The 15150-nt window shown below is 42.4% G+C and overlaps 1 protein-coding gene across 1 annotated transcript; it reads right to left on the reverse strand.

The window, feature by feature from the left end:
- Window positions 1-1597: 1597 nt before the first annotated feature.
- LOC115648273 (glutathione-specific gamma-glutamylcyclotransferase 1-like) lies at window positions 1598-10905 on the reverse strand. The gene is given in 3 exon segments (XM_030555618.1): window positions 1598-1846; window positions 1849-2308; window positions 10885-10905. Coding segments are annotated over 3 exon segments (534 nt in total). The 3' UTR covers window positions 1598-1793.
- Window positions 10906-15150: the final 4245 nt, after the last annotated feature.

Here is a 15150-nt window from a genome sequence, read left to right on the forward strand (position 1 = left end):
GCCAAGCACAAGTCCATGGGGCCGGATGCGCTGCATCCGAGCGTGCGAAAGGAGTCAGCGGATGTGATGGCGAAGCCATTGGTCATTATGTCTGAAAACTCATGGCAATCAGGGCAGGTCCCAGATGTTTGGAAAAAGGCTAATGTAGTGCCCATCTTTAAAAAAGGGAAGAAGGAGGATTCGGGGAACTACAGGCCAGTCAGCCTCACCTCAGTCCCTGGAAAAATCATGGAGCAGGTCCTCAAGGAATCAATTCTGAAGCACTTAGAGGAGAGGAAAGGGATCAGGAACAATCAGCATGGATTCACCAAGGGCAAGTCATGCCTGACTAACCTAATTGCCTTCTATGAGGAGATAACTGGATCTGTAGATGAGGGGAAAGCAGTGAATGTGTTATTCCTTGACTTTAGCAAAGCTTTTGATATCGTCTCCCACAGTATTTTTGCCAACAAGTTAAAGAAGTATGGGCTGGATGAATGGACTATGAGGTAGATAGAAAGCTGGCTAGATCATCGGGCTCAGTGGGTAGTGATCAACGGCTCCATCTCTAGTTGGCAGCCGGTATAAAGCCGAGTGCCCCAAGGGTCAGTTTTGTTCAATATCTTCATTAATGATCTGGAGGATGGCGTGGACTGCACCCTCAGCAAGTTTGCAGATGACACTAAACTGGGAGGAGTGGTAGATAGGCTGGAGGGTAGAGATAGGATACAGAGGGACCTAGACAAATTAGAGGAGTGGGCCAAAAGAAAATCGGATGAGGTTTAACAAGGACAAGTGCAGAGTCCTGCACTTAGGACAGAAGAATCCCATGCACTAGACTAGTCCATGTTGTCAGAGCCTGTTGAGGAGGATTCTACTACCCTACCTTGCAATAGCAGCAGCTCTGTCACAAACACTATTTAACAGCAGGGAACTTGCCGGGTGAAGCTGATGAGTTTAGTCTTCACAGCTTCATCAGCTTCCATCTCCCCACTCAACACTGTCAGGACAGCTTTTTCTCCATGTGTAAACTCAAGGTCCGGTAAGGGGCTCACACCTGTGTGCCACACCCTGCACTACAGGGCATGAGCTGTTATACCAGCAGACAGACAATCCCCCTCTTAAGGAAATATATATTACTACACATTACAGTAAATACATCTTCAAGTTGCAAAAGTAAGTGCATTGGTTCTGTCCCTTTGAGACATATATAAGGAGGTAGAGCTCATAAGAACCAATAGAGGCAAATTAATTTTATATTGCACAGGAGCCCCAGCATTATACTTTAAAGTCCAGTCACTGTACTGGAGATGAGAGGGAAGAAAGAGGAGGTCTCATTTGATACCAGGCATGCTCTTGTCCCCACCACTGTACAAGTGGCTTTGCCAGTCTGAGGTAGAGTGATCGTTATACTGTGAAACACTGCAGTCAAGTCCAGCTCAACTGGTGTCCAAAATAAAAGTACACTGAAGAGGACAGTATCCTCTTTCTCTCTGAAAGAAGAGGAGTGAACATCATACTGTTCACATTTGGCTGCCACAGAACCAAGCCTGACAGTGAAAACTCACCAATCAGTCATGATCCTCACATCCAGCTCGGAGACCAGAAATGACCACCATGGTTTCCACAGGTGGTGAGTGTGGCAGCTCAAGTATGCTTGTAGCAGTTTCCTCGCCCCTAACTACTTCCTCACTGTCATGTTTATGTCTCCCCCAGACCAATGTATTTTTTCCTTGCTTTCCTTCCCCCTCATGTCTTTGATATTTTCAAATGAAGACGTCTCCCCTTTCAACCCTCTGAGATAGGAGTCTCATTCACACCTCCACTAAAGGCTCCTCAGCCTGGCATAGACAGGGCAGGATGGAGCAAGGGCCTCCTCAATGGAAAACAAGTGTTCGTCCTCCACCTGGGGACAAAAGTAGCGCATGAAGTCTGCCAGTCGCAGCAGATACTCTATGTTGTGTCCAGAATGACCACTTGAGACAATGATCTGAGCTGCAATGTCCTCTTCAGATGCTGGGCCAAGGTAGGTAGGGTTCTAGGGTGTAGCAATGTAAACTAGGGCCAGGATGGGTTCATCAGCCTCTTTATCCTGGGGGTGGAACTTCACTAGTTTGGTGTCATAGCCCCCCAGGACTGCTTCTTGCATGTTCAAGTACTGGAGCGATGCAGCAATCTGCTCTCCATGAACTTCATAGGCAACACCCCATGTGCATGCATCATAATCCTCCTGGAGCGTAACCACACGGCCAGGCATCTTCTCGTTGCTGCGGTGGAAGGTGTCTCCCTGCCAGAAGCGGCGGCTGTAGCCACAGATGAAACCCACCTTCTACAGACTAGGGACCAAATAGCTAGGCAGCAGTTCTGCAGAAAAGGACCTCGGGGTTACAGTGGATGAGAAGCTGGATATGAGTCAACAGTGTGCCCTTGTTGACAAGGAGGCTAACAGCATTTTGGGCTGTATAAGTAGAGGCATTGCCAGCAGATCGAGGGACATGATCATTCCCTTCTATTCAACATTGGTGAGGCCTCATCTGGAGTACTGTGTCCAGTTTTGGGCCCACACTACAAGAAGGATGTGGAAAAATTGGAAAGAGTCCAGTGGAGGGCAACAAAAATGATTAGGGGGCTGGAGCACATGATTTATGAGGAGAGGCTGAGGGAACTGGGATTGTTTAGTCTACAGAAGAGAAGAATGAGGGGGGGTTTGATAGCAGCCTTCAACTATCTGAAAGGGGGTTCCAAAGAGGATGGAGATAGACTGTTCTCAGTGGTACCAATGACAGAACAAGGAGTAATGGTCTCAAGTTGCAGTGGGGGAGATTTAGGTTGGATATTAGGAAAAAAGAACTTTCAGTAGGAAGGTGGCAAAGCACTGGACTGGCTTACCTAGGGAGGTCATGGACTCTCCTTCCTTAGATGTTTTTAAGATCAGGCTTGACAAAGCTCTGCCTGGGATGATTTAGTTGGGAACTGGTCCTGCTTTGAGCAGGGGGTTGGACGAGATGACCTCCTGAGGTCTCTTCCAACCCTTATATTCTATGATCTTTAACAACATTTTAAAGCTCCTTAAATACTCTGACATGAATAACAATGCAATTTTGTGAAAGGAACTTTTTTGATTGTAGCTAATCACAATTTACAAATCATTCTCCAATGTTTGCTAGTTACTCATAATTGTTCTTGTGAGTTGGATTTTTATTGTGAAAGGTATATTATTGGCTGTAAAAATATATATTGGGTGCAACCAGAGATACAAGATATCAGAAACATGCACCACAAAAAGATAACGTATCTGTAGAAGTAGGATAAAGCCAGAGAATAATCTTGGCACAATTAGCCATGTTATGTAGCTTGGTAATCTCACAAGACATAGGACGCTTGCTCAGATACAGCCCAATCTATTTGCTGAAGAACATCCCAGTTTCAATCTGTTTTCAATGGCCATAGAACAATCTTCAGCCTAAGAGCTGTTTAAGATTTTTTTCTACCTCCAGGCACAAATTAGTGATGAGCACTATTATGCTTAGGGAAAGCAGATGGCCAAAATAAACAGCCCTGACCCTCAAGAGACTGCATGGCACCATCACTAATGGAGAGACAAGGTGAGTGAGGTAATATCTGTTACTGGACCAACTTCTGGTGGTGAGAGAGACAAGCTTTCAAGACACACAGAGCTCTTCTTTAGAAGAACTGTGTAAGCTCAAAAACGTCTCTCTCTCTCATCATCAGAAGTTGGTCCAATAAAAGTGTAACTCCCTGAATGCTTGTTTGAAGTGATGCTCTGTCCCCCTCTAGTGGTGGCTCCAGAATGATGAGCCTGCTACAGCCTTGGCCACCACTAGAGGGGGACAGAGTGCTACGCTGATAAAGTAGAAGGTTACAAAAGGTATTACCTCACTGACCTCGTCTTTCTAATATCCTGGGATTCATATGGCTACAACAACAGTGCACACTGTCACTAATGGCAGACCTAGTTCCATGGTTGGAGATAGGAATATGTACCCTCCACCTCTTGCCTGAACAGTGCATAGGAGTTACTGCAGCCTGAAGACTGCCACATGTTCCTTGAATTGCCCAGTCCCAGCAGCAGAAGAAAGGAGGGAGCAAAATACTGGGAGCAGTGGGGCATGGGAGGCAGTGAGCTCAGAGAGTTTTATTCTAATTGGTTTCTTACAACATGCCCATTGCCATGCTATTTGAGCACCTCATTGTCCCAATTCCCAAATAGCTTGCCAACTCCCAGCTAAGGGATGGATTTTCCTTCTCTGCATTGTAAGCCATAGGCAAATGACACACGCTTGCTGAATGGGGCCCATAGGGCAGTATGAAGAAAAGCTGGATACTAGAGATTAGATTTAACCTATTCATTAAGGTAATTGGTATTGCCATCAGGGGTCAATTAGGCTAAAGGTTTTCGCAGACTAGTCACAGGAAGCAGAAATCTGAAAAAAGAACCTAAATCAAAAGCCAGGATTGGAATGCTTCCACATTTGAAGGGGGGAAAAGGGGGGTAGTTTAAAATCTGAACAGACATGATCCAAATTTTCCTAGTAAGACTAGGAACTAAAAGGTCTATATGTAGGACTAAAACTTAAATGCCAGATCTAAATATCCCCAACCTTTGTTATGAGGTGAAACAGCTTCAACATCCGGACTCAGAATAATAACTACAAAGTCTAAGGAGTCCCCTGTCTGGGGTGTGGAATAGCAGAATGAACTAAGTCATGGCATATCTTCACACGGCATATCTTCACACAGGCATTCAAGTGTGTCTGCAAGATTTTTCTCTCTTCTCCCTTGTACACGGAAGGCAAATTGCAGGACACAGATGTATGTGACTTTTCTGTTAACAGGTTAGCTTTCCTAACGATGTCTTCTAATGCAGCAGGGTTTTTTTTCCCATTGCAGTGAAGATACTATATTTCTGAATCTAATTTAAACGGTTTTCCTTCAAATTTCCACAAACCCAGGCATTTAACAAGACTGATTCATATATTTTGAAAAAAAAATTTTTGGTTAAAAATTAAGCACACGCACACTCTGAACATTGTGAGATGCCACTCGTTTTTAACCTGACTTGTAAAATCGTGTAACACATTGCATGGAACACTAGAGGCGATTGTGCTTTGATATGTCATCCTGAATGTTTTTTATTTAGGATAAAGTGTTCCTGTTAATGTTTCCACTGTTGCTAGAGGGTTGCCTGTCTTTTTAGATTGCGCTTTTCTAGTCGGTCTAATGGCTCTATTCAAAATAGTTTACTGTTGCATGCATTACTTTTTGTCCTTCACAGACCTTGCATAAGTGCATGCATTTTGGCAACAAACTTCAAAGCATTTGGATAAGCAAGCATCAAAAAGCTGAAATATTTATCTGAGCCTTTAGACTGACTTGGATTTTCAAATCTGAGTTATGTATCAAAAAAAAATCAGGTTCTTTTATAAGATTTGAAGCACTCCTGACTTTCAGTTTAGCCAGAAATAGCTCTGTTCCCAAACTACTTCCACCTTTCTTGGCTCAGCCAGAACCAGGAACTGAAGATGCATGAAAATATAGTACTGAATGTATTGGAGTGGCACCTACAAGCCCTGAATGGGAATCAGAGCGACACCATGCTACACACACACACACACACACACACACTACAGAGCAACTGCCCTTGACCTCTAAAGGCTTTCAATCTCTGTTGGTACTTTTGTAAAACAGACGCTATGACCTCAAGTGCTAGGCATCCTTGATAGTTACAGTAGAACTTCAGACATAGGAACACCTAAAGAATGGGAGCTATACTGTATTTGCTTTTTGTGTGTGTGTGCGCGCGCGTGTGTGTGTGGTCTCTGCTGTTGCCTGAGTATTTCGAGTTCCAAAGGCATGTGGTTGAGTGGTCAGTTCATATCTCTGAGGTTCTACTGTATGTAAAGATACAACCCATCAAGGACAAAATCAGCAGCAACCTTCCATTTACAGCAATAACCAGAAAAGGAAAACGACCTCACCTTCCCTAAATACTACATCACAGACTTCCCCCATTTCCCCCCGCACCCCAGCAAAGAAGAGGGGATTTCCAGTATGCCTTGAAGGTCAAATGAAATCCAGGCATTTCAGACCAAGGGAAAGAAGCAAATTGTGCCTTCAGGGAGAAAACCCTAGCAGCAGCTTCTTCCTTTTAGCGAGAGCAAGACTCAACCCTATAAAAGTGAATGGGAGTTTTGTCATGGTCTTCCATAGCAGAAGCATCAGAGCCATTACAATTGTGGAGCTTGATATGGAGGAAAATAGGAGATTATTTCTTTTGTAGTGAATTCTCAGTGATTGTGAAAGGTCCTGGATTGAAGTCCTCTATCCACAGCATGGACACTGCCATAAGATTGTTTCTCAACCCTGAGGTGCTGGAGCAGAGGGAAGGATAACTCCTACCTCCTATAGTCTTCACCTGAGACTACCAACGAAGTGCCAATTACAGTGGTCGTTTTGTGATCACTAGGTCCACTAGGAACTGGACTTGACCTACCTGGAGTTAGTCCAGTATACGAGGCAACTCTATGAATGTTTGCTGAATCAAAAGTGCATCCAGCTGTGTGCCACCATTGTTTGGAGTGGTCCCCATTCTATCCCTCACAACTTTCCTTTGTCTCTTCCCAAGATAATTTATTGCAGATGTCCTCAAAATCCTGACCACACAGCACACCCCTCTTCCTGGGGTGGTTTTTTAGATTGGCTGTTGAAACAATTCAAAATATAGCTTAGCTTAAGTTTTCTCCGAGGTGTGCTATTCCTAGGAATTTCCTCCAGGGCCTTTCATCCCTAGATTCTAGTTCTACCTGTGCTAAGAGCCACTCACACCTACCTTATTATTTGTATTATGGTGCTGCCTAGAGACCTCAACCAAGATCAGGGGCCCATTGTATTAAGTATTGTACATGTATAGTTTGAGGAAAGTCCCTGCCTGAGAGAACTGACAGACTAAACAAAAACAAGACAAAGGGTGGGCGGGGAAATTGGGGCACAGAGTTGGGATGTGACTTGCTTAAGGTAGGTCAGTGGCAGAGCCAGAAAAGAAACCAGGAGTCCTGATTCCCAAACCAGCAGGCTACCTGCTGGAACATGCTACTTTATAGCTAGGATGGGGTTAACAAGCTGTATCTGCTGGAGAAAGTCAACATTTCCACGAAGAGCTTCAGTACCTACTACTTGGTCACAAATCCTCATGGCAGCTAATCAGAGAATTACAGTTAAAATAAAAAAAGTATAAAAACCCAACAGTTGAACAATACAAACTGAGAGGCCATTGTCCCATAACAAGCTGAAAATATCCCTTTCATATATAGAAAGTCAAGCTAGTGTAGAAGAGAAAAATGATGGAGTTACGGCAGATAGCTGATAAATCAGGTCTGCTTGGAGAAGACGTCAGTACTCATTTTCCTTCCCGTAACCTTTAAATAAAAATAAGTGACATCCTGACTCGCACCAGAATCCCTAATGAAACTGAAAGGCTGTGGAAATAATTACATGGCAAATCAAGGTGTATATATATAGATTGCTCTCCGGTGCCTTCTTGCTTACGCACCTAACTTCTTCTATCCATTTTGTTATTAAATCAGACACAGAAGGGGAAAAGAAAAAGAGGTACATTCAATCCTAACACATCAGAGTCAGAATAAAAGCAGGTAGCATGAGAGTCAAGGATGAAAATCTGGCCCTGATTTTCTTCTCGTCTCATCTATTCAAATTACTCCTGAGTTATACTGGGACAGGAGAATCAGGCCTAACTGACTCCTCAAAGTGGTCAGATTTTCTGCTAGTGTAAATGGGTGTAGCCCCTTTGGGTTCAAAGGAGTTTCACTTTTTTACATCAGCAGAGACCCATTGTTTCTAGGCATTACAACAATCATGGTGTAAGATCAGCCGCTGTCAAAAGACCCTCTACAGTGACTGTTACACACAGATTGATGATATCTCTCACACTGAGACATTTGATGATGAGTTGATGACCTCTGTCTAGTTCCTAGTGAACAAACACCTACTGCCCACCCATCATCAGGATAACTACCTCTTTGCTGTCAAAGTCAGGAGTGGTCTTCACTGTACTATTAGTTCAAGTTAACTCTCACTTGAGCAAGGCTGTCATAATGCAGAACAACACTTGAGTAGCACAGAGCGATAGCCCATAGCTGGGAGAGGAGGATATAAGGGGACATTGCCCCACCAGAAATTCTTTTGCCTCCTCTGTAGAAATGGGGTGTGTTCCAGTTTTTTAGTTGGAGTTTCCTCAGGTTAGCGTTTGTAGTCCCAAGGTCACAGAGTAGGAGTCCCAATTCAGTAGCCTGGAGAGAAGGGGGTATTCATGTCAGTCTTTGAACTAAGCATGTTTGTTGATGTTATAATAAAAATTGTGTAAGCCTGGTAAGAAAATATCTGCAGAGGGCCTCTGCAGCAGTGTTGCCAACTTCACATAGCAGGAAGTCACCAGACAAACCCTGGAAAGTCGCGAGATGTAGCTGTTTAAGCACTCTAAAGGAGTAAAAAAATGTCACTAAACAAATTTTCCAGAGAATTTATATATTACACGCACACACACACATACACATACATATACAGGCAAGTAGAGTCACAAAATCATTCACAAGCAGCTCAATAGTGTTAATAAAATCCATTCCATGTTCTTCTTAATACAGTCTGTTGGACACCAAGTCAATATTACATCTCAACTGAGCATGTCCTCAGAAGGAATCACATTCCAAGCAGCATTGCTAGGGTGTGCATACAACCGACAAGGAAAACAAAAGGCCTTATCAGCTTTAACAGAAATGGTACTCACAACCCTGTTAGCAGTCGGTCAGTTGAGGAGTTCCCCATGACACTGCATTAGTGTCACAGTCCCCTAGTCATTCCATCTAAGGCTTCTGGGTTCTAGAAGGGCATTCAAGTTCTAGTCATGCTTTTGTTTGCTTGTAACCTTTAAGCTGAAACACCCCCCCCCCCAAAAGCTATTTTGGGTGCTTAATTTTTGTAATTGTTTCTTTTAAGATCTAGCAAAAAGCTCAAGTTCCAGATATATTTTTTTCCTTATTGTTTTTAATAAAATTTAACTTTTTTAACAAGTTTGGATTTTTGGTGTCCTAAGAGGTGTGTGCGTGTTGTTTGTTTAGTTGATAGCCACAGCTAATATCCTTTGTTTTCTTTCTCAGCTCTTCCGGGGGGGGGGGAGATGGGTAGGGCTTGAGGGTACCCCACAGGGAGGAATTTTCAAATGCTCCTTCCTGTGTTCAAAGGTGTTGTTGTTGTTTTTGCATTTGGGTGGTGGCAGCATTTACCAAACCAAGATCAAAGAAAAGCTGTAACCTTGGGAGTGTAATGAAAGTCTTGAGTGGCAAGTACTAATTTTTAGAATCTGTGCAGGCCCCTACTTTCTGCACTTGGAGTGACAGAATGGGGATTCAGCCTTGATATATACTTTGTAAGCCGCCCTGCAGATTGGGAGCTGCTATGGTTTCTATCCAATCTGGATTCTGCAATTGGAAAAATGTACTCTCTCAAGCCAAAAGTTTAATCAAATGTGAAAACTGCTTAGTCTACTTGAATGCAATGGCTGATTGGACTGCAGCAAGGAACAGATTAGTTATGGGCAATTTATTTTGCTTTTTCTAAATTTCTGGGACAATCAGGGTCCAGACACCCTAAAGGGAGACCCAGGGGCTGAATCCCAAAGAATATTCAATTGAATCAACTGGTTGTGTACACTATTACTGTGTATAAATATATGTCAAGTAAGGTCTCTTATGAAAGCTTGTAATGTTCTCAACCCGACGGCTATTATGGGAAGTGTACAGAAACCGTGGTTATGAATCTATGTATATAAAACTGTGCTCATAATTTGTGCTGCAACATTCAACTTCACCTCACTACAGGGAGGTGAAAAATCACACAGGGAGGGGCCACTTCCCCAGCCAGAGGAGACGAGTTTCAGTTACTCAGCACTGTACAACCCGGAAAAGACAATGGCAGACCATTAACATTAATGGGGAAAACACTGAACTTGAAACTGAAAAGAAAGTGTAGCTGTGGAAAACTAAAAAGGAAGGAATTTTCCCCACCATGAATAACTATAAGTCAACATGCCAAGAGAAAATACAGAGAGAGAGAAAAAGAAACCCTTTAAAAACAGGCTCTTCAGCACCTGTAAGAATCCCTTGTGAGAAAAAGCTCCAAAATGTCATGTGTTAGATCCAGCGTAGAAAAAAACTGAAATAATATTTGTAATTTTATTACTTTGCTCAATAACATTACTGAATTACGAATTTGATTATGATGTTTTATCATAACTTCATTTTTCAGGCGCCATAATTGCTGCTTTGGTGTCACTCTCACAAATGAAAGAAAAAGGTACTGTTTAAAAACCATGGCAAAAATTATCTAGTTTACTCTGAGAGGAAGAGATCAAGATATCATAATCTCCATGGACATAGATCACACTCTGGACAATCCATTAGGAATTTTCATCAACTTACTTAAGTTTACTGCAGAACAAGATCCAAAATTCAAGGACATTCTGAAAAATGCAAAGTATACTTCTGCTGAAATTCAGAATAAATAAATTGATATTATGAAGATGAGCTTGAAAGATATTGAAGATACTCAGAAAAATGGTGATGTAATGTCATATTTCAGGCAAAAAAAAACTTGACAAGGGATGCTATGAATGTACAAAGTTTGTCTACTGTTTTACACTACTTTGTTGATGGCAAAGCCAATGAGGGACTTAGTGGTGTAGCCCAACTGAATGACCTCACTTCTGAAGATATTACACAACAAAGTTTGAAATTCCTAGACACCACGGTGCAAATAAGTGATGGTCACATTAACACCACCCTATACCGAAAACCTACAGACCACTATGCTTACCTTCATGCCTCCAGCTTCCATCCCGGGCACACCACACGATCCATTGTCTACAGCCAAGCACTGAGGTACAACCACATCTGCTCTAACCCCTCAGACAGAGACCAACACCTACAAAATCTCCACCAAGCATTCTCAAAACTACAATACCTGCACGAGGAAATAAGGAAACAGATCAACAGAGCCAGATGTGTACCCAGGAGCCTCCTACTGCAAGACAAACCCAAGAAAGAAACCAACAGGACTCCACTGGCCATCACATACAGTCCCCAGCTAAAACCCCTCCAATGCATCATCAGGGATCTACAATCCATCCTGGACAATGATCCCACACTTTCACAGGCCTTGGGTGGCAGGCCAGTCCTCGCCCACAAGCAACCTGCCAACCTGAAACATATTCTCACCAGTAACTGCATACCACACCATAGTAACTCTAGCTCAGGAACTAATCCATGCAACAAACCTCGATGCCAACTCTGCCCACATATCTACACTAGCGACACCATCACAGGACCTAACCAGATCAGCCACACCATCACCAGTTCATTCACCTGCACGTCCACCAACGTAATATATGCCACCATATGCCAGCAATGCCCCTCTGCTATGTACATCGGCCAAACTGGACAGTCTCTACAGAAAAGGATAAATGGACACAAATCAGATATTAGGAATGGCAATATACAAAAACCTGTAGGAGAACACTTCAACCTCCCTGGCCACACTATAGCACATCTTAAGGTGGCCATCCTGCAGCAAAAATACTTCAGGACCAGATTTCAAAGAGAAACTGTTGAGCTTCAGTTCATCTGCAAATTTGACACCATCAGCTCAGGATTAAACAAAGACGGTGAATGGCTTGCCAACTACAAAACCAGTTTCTCCTTCCTTGGTTTTCACACCTCAACTACTAGAAGAGAGCCTCATCCTCCCTGATTGAACAGACCTTGTTATCCCTAGCTTGCTTGCATATATATACCTGGCCCTGGAAATTTCCACTACATGCATCTGACAAAGAGGGTATTCACCCATGAAAGCTCATGCTCCAAAACGTCTGTTAGTCTATAAGGTGCCACAGGATTCTTTGCTGCTTTTACAGATCCAGACTAACATAGCTACCCCTCTGATACTTAAATTTTGAAAGACCTCCACGAACTGGGTCTTGACCTTCAGAATACCTTATGTTCTTGCTTCGATGTTGCCAAAGTTATGTCAGGGTGCAAAGAAGGTGTATAAATGCATTTACAACAGAAATTAAACAAGCAAATGCCTCACACACACACTATGTGAATCACCAGTTAAATCTAGTGGGTACTTGTGTGTGAGAAGAACTCAGCAGTGGCAGCAGATTGTAATGTAATGTTCTCAAATTGTAAGTCTATACAAATTTTTTTGCAGACATGAAGTGAGCATGCTGTACAAAAGCCAGCACCTGCAAAGTCAGCAGGTGACAAGATGGACTGGTTACCTGAAAACCTGAGTAATCATTCTCAATTTGGAAGAGATTCAGAGTATTCTGTCAAACTCTGTGAATGGATATGGCAATCAATTGAGGAAAGAGTTGTTGGAAGTTACAGGATCATCCAAAATCATCTTAGCTGAGGTTATGAGAATGACTTTGAAAGGTTTTGCTCCTGTGAACAATTACCTTCAAACAGAACTAATGCATCTTGCTAAAAGAGTTGAACTGATTACTGCTGCCTCTGAAGAACTTCAGCAAAGAAAGATGTTTGAAGATTTTTTCTTGCAAAGGCTTCATCCAAGCACCCTGTTTTGAAAGATGCACGCAATGAAGCATCAACATTAAGATGTGCCATCAAAAAGCGCCAAGGTATTACCCCCAAAATGTCAAGATTCAATAGTCACTGAGCACTTACCAGGATTGCAAAGTGTAAGTGAGCATCTGTGGTCCAAGACTTACCATGAATTGATTGATGAAACCAGTGGTGAATTGCAAAGCAGATTTGCTGAGAACTCCAAGTTATATAAAAGCTTGTCAGCAATTTATTCCACCAGCAATCCAGACTTCTTAAAACTGGAATCAGTGTGACCTTTGATTGACTTGCTTGGTTTAGATATTCAGATCATAAAAGCTGAAATGGTTGTATTTAAACCACTGATAGATAAGAGAAATGCAAAGAATTTGAAGACGTTCTAGGTACTGCCAAGGAATGAATGGAGGCTTTCCCATGTATTTTTGAAATGCCTATAGTGGTCTTGTTGTTTGGAGCATCAATGGAAGCTTGTGAGAATTTCTTTTCTTATTTGAAAATAATTATTACAGCAGAGGATTAGCATGATCCATAAAAGAAAGTGAAACCTAATTTTCTCATTATATAAAAGTGATTTGACTTCAGAACTGAACCTGGCTATCTCTATGGAGAAATTCTGGTGTCATTATCCAAGAAGACTTGAGCTCTAGTTTCATGAATTGGCTTTACGTTACACTGCACTTTCATGTTAAGATCGATACTTTTATGTTTCTGAATTTGAATTTGTTGAATGATTGAATATTTGTTATACTGAACAATCACATCTTATTTCATAAAAAGTAAACAAAAAAGGCTTCTGGAGGAGACTGTATGTTTCACTAAGAACATGAGCTTCTGAAGGCTGGAAAATTTGCCCCTCTTCTCTTGCAGTCAGTCTGCCCCTCCCCCTGTGTTGATGTCCTAGCTATGGGACTAAGATGGATCAACAGCACTAAGTAGCTGAGTCCCCACTGCATTACTAACATCAGCATCAGCAGTACTCAAACGTCAACCCTGCCCCCGACAGATGAGCTAGCTCAGTGTTAAAGAGCACCATTTAACATGAGCTAGAGAGCTGTGTTTGAGAACAGGAGTCAGGTTAGGGGCAACACTCAGGTTATACCATGATTTAACACTGCTGTGAGGATAAGCTCCCAGGAGCAGCCAAGGAATAAATGGCCATGAAGACTGAGCTACGCTCTCATAAAATGCTTACTTGCAGTTATTTAGCCACGAGATGTCTGTGTATGGCACACAATTCCCTGGTAAACAAGAAACAAAGCCTGGAAACTGTCTGTCTGTTGTTGAAGAGGTTTTCTTTAATTTAATAAAGACCTCCTTCTTAAGGAGGACTATGATTCCATGCAGTCATAATACATCTCTAGAAGTCGTCTCGTCTGATCAATAGCATGAGGGTTATGGCACTCATTTGAGATGTGGGAGAATAGCAGACTTGGGTTTCCCACATCCCAGATGAGTGCCCCAACCACTAGGCTGCTCTGGGGTGTCTGTTATGCTCACATTTTGACCAGAAATTCCATCCTAGACCATGAAAAAAAATTCCTGGTTAGAGTTTGGTCTAAACTAGTATGTTCTGATGAAAAATTTCAGTTTCAACAAATAGATATTTTCCAATGAAATATTGTTTTGTCAAACAATTCCTGACCAGCACTACCCAAAACCCCAAGAAGAACCCAGGTTGAATCAGCAAGGTCTCCTCATTTGGCTTCTGTTGAAGGGCAGCTCTTCTCCCTCCAAAGTGAAACATAATGTAAAATCCACTATTAGGCAAACATTATTTCAAGCCAGACTGGAAATGAGAAGCATCAGAAGACCTGCATTAAAAAGCATGTTACAATGAGATTTCCAATCCCATTTTGCTGATTAGATACAAGACACCCAACCTGTCAAGGTGTTCATCCAATGTGAACCTCGCCTCCAAACTTTGAGGTTCTCCCACCACTATTTATAAACTCCCTGATAACTGGAAGTGTTCATAATGATGCTAATACTAAACATGTGAAGATGTAAATAATGATAGAAAGTTTCCAATGCAGAGAAGGCATATTATTGATAGACGTAACTAGTAAGGAGTTTACAGTTACGTAATAAGTTACCTCAAATCCACCCAGAATAGATGCAGGGGATGTCTGAATATGGACTACATTTATTAGTGCTGGATATATAGTGGTGTTTCACTGACATCAACCTTTGTCAGAATGCATTCTTAACAGTATCATAGAATCACAGAAGCTTAGGATTGGAAGAGATCTCAGGAGGTCATCTAGTCCAAGCCCCTGCTCAAAGCAGGACCAACTCCAACTAAATCATGGCAGCCAGGGCTTTGTCAAGCTGGGCCTTAAAAACCTCTAAGGATGGAGATTCCACTACCTCCCTAGGTAACCCAATCCAGTGCTTCACCACTCTCCTAGTGAAATAGTGTTTCCTAATATCCAACCTAGATCTCCCCCACTGCAACTTGAGACTATTGCTTCTTGTTCTGTCATCTGCCACCACT

This window comes from Gopherus evgoodei, chromosome 1 (genome assembly GCF_007399415.2).
Source record: "Gopherus evgoodei ecotype Sinaloan lineage chromosome 1, rGopEvg1_v1.p, whole genome shotgun sequence".
Taxonomy (NCBI): domain Eukaryota; kingdom Metazoa; phylum Chordata; order Testudines; family Testudinidae; genus Gopherus; species Gopherus evgoodei.